This window comes from Bison bison, unplaced genomic scaffold, assembly GCF_000754665.1.
Source record: "Bison bison bison isolate TAMUID 2011002044 unplaced genomic scaffold, Bison_UMD1.0 scf7180017864484, whole genome shotgun sequence".
Classification (NCBI taxonomy): domain Eukaryota; kingdom Metazoa; phylum Chordata; class Mammalia; order Artiodactyla; family Bovidae; genus Bison; species Bison bison.
The window spans coordinates 1,180,452-1,185,083 of NW_011495044.1; the positions used below are offsets into that span (position 1 = coordinate 1,180,452).

The 4,632-nt window shown below is 55.2% G+C and overlaps 1 protein-coding gene across 1 annotated transcript in view; it reads right to left on the bottom strand.

Moving 5' to 3' along the window:
* Nucleotides 1–4,632, bottom strand: part of SZT2 (seizure threshold 2 homolog (mouse)) — a 52,669-nt gene that overhangs the window by 3,161 nt on the left and 44,876 nt on the right. Inside the window, exons 64-70 of the mRNA XM_010862796.1 lie at nucleotides 4,217–4,307; nucleotides 3,912–3,992; nucleotides 3,755–3,829; nucleotides 1,042–1,255; nucleotides 527–680; nucleotides 264–386; nucleotides 1–169 (exon numbers count right to left, since the gene is read on the bottom strand). Coding sequence (XP_010861098.1) covers nucleotides 1–169; nucleotides 264–386; nucleotides 527–680; nucleotides 1,042–1,255; nucleotides 3,755–3,829; nucleotides 3,912–3,992; nucleotides 4,217–4,307 — 907 coding nt within the window. The remainder of the gene's footprint in view (nucleotides 170–263; nucleotides 387–526; nucleotides 681–1,041; nucleotides 1,256–3,754; nucleotides 3,830–3,911; nucleotides 3,993–4,216; nucleotides 4,308–4,632) is intronic.

Consider the following 4,632-nt stretch of genomic DNA (forward strand, 5'->3'; position numbering starts at 1 on the left):
TGGTCCGGGGGCCAAATTGGCCCCAGAGGCCTCCCCAGGGCTACTGGCTGAGCTCCCAGGAGCCTCCGGCTCCGGCGTCAGTCTGGGCGGCTTCCGGAGCCGGCGCATGTCCACAGTGAGTCTGGGGAACAGCTCTCGTTGGCTGGTGAGCACCACGAAGAACTGTAGCCTAGGGTGGGGAGGAGGTAGGAGTGTGATGGTCACAGTAGGGGAGACGGCCATTTCAGGGCAAGAGCCACGTTCAAGGTAGGGGATCTGCTGACCGAAGAACGTGCCGCTCGGCCTCTCCTTGCTCCTCAAAGGGTGCAGCACAGTGACAGACAAGCAGAGACACATCAAAGTCGTCCTGGTGACGAAGTCCCTCAGAGTCGAGGTAGGAGCCAGAGCTGAGCAGTGGGGGTGGGGGAGACGTCAAACCTGAGGTTCTGATGAAGCCAGGCCCACCCTTTCAGCCTAAGAGAACACGGGTCCCCCTACTGCAAGGATGGCCCTGGCTCCAGCTCCACCTGTCCCCATCCCGCCTTACCTATGCCATGCCGACACCAGGGCATACTCATTGTGTTCCGGGCCTCCTGGCCGGGCCATCCGAAGCGGCTTCATGTGGTAGGAGCTGGCATGGTCGGCCACGTAGTTGTACAGCTGGTGGGCAGCGATGAGCGGGGTGGGCAGCTCCAGGGTCCCTGAGAGGCGAGTTACAGTAGACACTGAGCCCCAGACAGACTCAAGGATCTGTGGGCTGGAGGACAAGAGTCCCTGAGGCTCTGACTGACAAGCAGACTGATTCTTTCTGGGGAGCTCCTGTGGGACATGGAGGTGGGACAAAGCGGCTCAGGGCACACGGGGTACAGGACCTAAGCTTATGAAACAGACTGGGAGTTACTTAAGACAGAAAGGTGAGGACAGGGTCCAGGTGACGCAAGGCGACTGACGACACAGGAGAGGGGGGACAAGAGACAAGGTCTGGCCCCCGAAGTGGTCCCTTCGGTCCTGGCTCGCGGCCTGTTCTTTTCCGGGCTCCCTGGCTGGCCCTTGGGCACTGACCTTGGTAAATGTGATTGCGGCCGAAGTGGGGCCCATCCGGGTGGTGGGCCAGGAAGTGTCGCAGGAAGGTGGTCAGCTGGTAGCCGTGCCGTAGCGCCAGGTGGGCGCCCAGCACGTGCTGGTGCACGAGGCGCAGGTGGAAGTCGTAGCTGAACGAGTGCACGTGCATCAGGTCCCGCACCCGGTCGCACTCCTCCGTGAACAGCATGGACAGCTGGGGAGGCGCGGGGGGCCAGGTCAGGGGACGACGGCAGGCGGCCCAGCGCACCCCCACTTCCCTCCTCCTGCCTGGGAAAACGCCGCTCACAATTCACCCTGTCCTGTGGGTCCCTCTGCCAGAAACGCTTCTGTGAGAAGCCCTCCTCATGACATTCAACTGTGTTGTAACTGTTGACATGAAACTGACCATTTTGAGAGATGAACCTCTGAACTCTGTATCCCAGAGTCCACTCAAATCCAGCACAGATTTACTCATGTAATAAATACTTGCTGAGTGCCTACCACCTGCCTACCTGGTACTGTTCTAGGTGTTGGGGATACACACCCTTGCCCTCAAGGAGCTTACAGTCTAGCAGTGGGGACAGGATAATAAACACCACAGTAAATGAATACACAGCAGATTAGTAGATTGTTATGGAAAATCAGGTGGTAAAGCAGGTGTGGTTTTAAACAGGGTGGGCTGGGTAGGCCAGGTGTGTAATTACCATTAGAAAGGTTTTTCTGGGCACTTCCCATTTCTCCAGCTTTATCTTCTCATCAAATTACTTGCTGTCCCCAAGTATATATCACATATTTTCTCTACACTTTTGTACCGGCCATTCTCTTTGCCTGAATGCTGCTCCCACTGACCCCCAAAGCTGGCTAACTCCCACTCATTTGTAAAGCTTCATCTGGGACATCCTGTCAAGGCTAGCCCAGGGTGCTGCTGAGTCACTTCAGTCGTGTCCGAATCTGTGCGACCCCAGAGACGGCAGCCCACCAGGCTCCCCTGTCCCTGGGATTCTCCAGGCAAGAACACTGGAGTGGGTTGCCATTTCCTTCTCCAATGCATGAAAGTGAAAAGTGAAAGTGAAGTCGCTCAGTCGTGTCCGACTCTTCATGACCCCATGGACTGCAGCCTACCAGGCTCCTCTGTCCATGGGATTTTCCAGGCAAGAGCACTGGAGTGGGTTGCCATTGCCTTCTCCCAGCCCAGGGTAGGCCTTCTCTAGTTGATCTGCGAAGGAATGAATGAATGAACAAACCACTGATGCAGGAAGAAAGGAAGGCAGAGACACGGAGCTGGGCTTCTCTTGGAGGAAATCAGCATTACTGAGAGTGTATTAACAGTTGGATAAGTGAGGCTGGAATGGCAGAATCTACATGAGCATGCCCCTTGGTGGCACTGGGCAAAAAACTAGTAGGAAAGGAAGTCAGTGACTGTAAATGAGGCAATTGCCTAGGAGTCAGAGTAGCTGCAGGACCCTGGGTAAGTCATAACCTCTCTGCTTCCGTTTCCCCATCCACTATGGAAATAAAGGAAAGACCCTCATAAATCTGAAGCAGCGTGATAAACAGTGCAGTCGCCAAGGATGAGCCTCAGATTGCAGCCTCAGTACTGCCACCAACTAGCTGTGTCCCTGGGGCACACCACTTAACTTCTGTGAACCTCAGTTTCCCCATCTGTACAGCAGGAATAAAATTCTCTTTGCTTAGAATGTATACTAAACACTAACTAATAGCAATAATAAAGCATCTTAGAAATCTAAGTAGGAATACAGATTAGATATGCAGGGGCAGAGAGAACCAAGCTGGACAGAGATCAGGGGTCAGGGAAGTCAGGACTTCAGGAAGCTCAAGAGTATAATGAAGTGGGTCCGTCCTGCCAATACTACAACAAAGTGTGGAAGAGTACCTGCCCGTCCAATCTCCCTGCTGTGCCCTAGGCCAGGTAGGTTCCTGCACCGAAGTCACCAAACTTTCCTGGATCTCACTCTCCTGTGATGACTAGACGAGGCATCCATACCCGAGTCAGAGCCCACCACCTACGAGCTGGATCTGAAGCTGTCCAGATTTGGGAAGAGTCTATGCCGTCTGTCCTGGAGAGTGACAGCCTGTACCCAGTCAGACCCTGATCTCTTACAAACTCAACTTGAGGTACAAGGAAGGCAGAGGCCCTTGCACGACAAGCCTGACAATCCAAAGGGGCCAAACTCGCTCAAGGCTGGAGGGCTTCAGGTCCCTGACCACACTCGGTCCTGACTCATTCATTCATTCTGAGCCCTCCTGAGTGCTCAGCCCTCATGGGATACAGAGGCCCTGCCTTCAGGCAATCAGACAGGGCTAGAAATAAAACCAAGTGTGGGGGTATGCTGTATGGGTGGGGACTCTAGTCCACACTCTAAGTGTTAGTGACTATATGAACAGTGCCAGGCTGCCCCCCCTCTAAGCCAGGACTGGCACTGGCCCACCCATGTGTCATATTACCATTCAGCTCAAATGTCCTCACTGTCCACCCATCTACGGTCAGTGCCAGAATGACTCCAGGGCCAGACTGGCCCCTGTGCTGCACTGCCTTCTGCCCCCAGCGCCATGCCTGAACACAGCTCTGGACTATCACAATGTGACTGGTAGATGGGCCAGTCATGGCACTGGAATGACCCAGCTACCCACAGTAGCAAATCATTGCTGGGGTTACACTTAGACCCCACAGCCCTCTGTCCCCACCACTTACCTGAGAGTTGACAGCTTGCCCCATGGGGATTCGGGAACATTCCAGGGCAAACTGTTTGACACAGAAATAACAGCCCTGGAGAGAAGACAAAGATGAGGTCAGGAGGGCAAGAGACAGGAGGGCCTGGCTCTCCTCACATGGTGCTCCTCCTGTTTACCTGAAAAGCCAGCTCCATGAGGATGATGCCCCCAGGCAGTGCCCGCTGCAGGTGGTATGTGGTGACTGGAGAGCCCATGCTCTGCAAAAGGAGAAAGACTGGGGTTAGGGGCAAGTATGGGGGCTCTTGGGGAAGTAGGCCCCTGGGCCAGTGACTTTAATGGTGTCAGGCTGGGATCAATGACCTCAGTCATTATCCAGGGCCCCTGACTTTAGGCCTTGGGCAAATAATTCAGGCTTAGTGATGCTGGTGTCTGAGGCACCGCTGATCTCACTGCTGGGGAAGGCACATGACAATGTGTTTACCTTGGGGCTCCCTTCAGCCTTGGTTTTCGGGCAGGAGAAGGAACCCCGTCCTTCTGTTCCAAGGATAGCCATGGCCCGAAGCCGACTGGTGCTGCAGAAAAGGAAGAGGGACAAGGGGGTGAGGCAGACTTGTGGGGTGAAGGGTCCCTGCTATCAGACCCAGAACCAGTTCACATGGAGTCACTGTGGAGGCAAGGAGACAGGCTCAGAGGTAACCTGCTTGGGTCCCACGGTAGGTCAGTGGGCAGGCTGAGACTGGAGTCCGGGGCTAGACTGTGGTGCGGGGCTCTCTCCACAGCAGGTGCTGCTCTAAGGGGAGGTGGAGACAGGCCCCTCTCTTCCAGCGAGAGGATGAGTGTGGGGCCGGCGAGGCTGCCATGACTAAGGGGAGACCCCAGTGGGATATGGCAGTACCT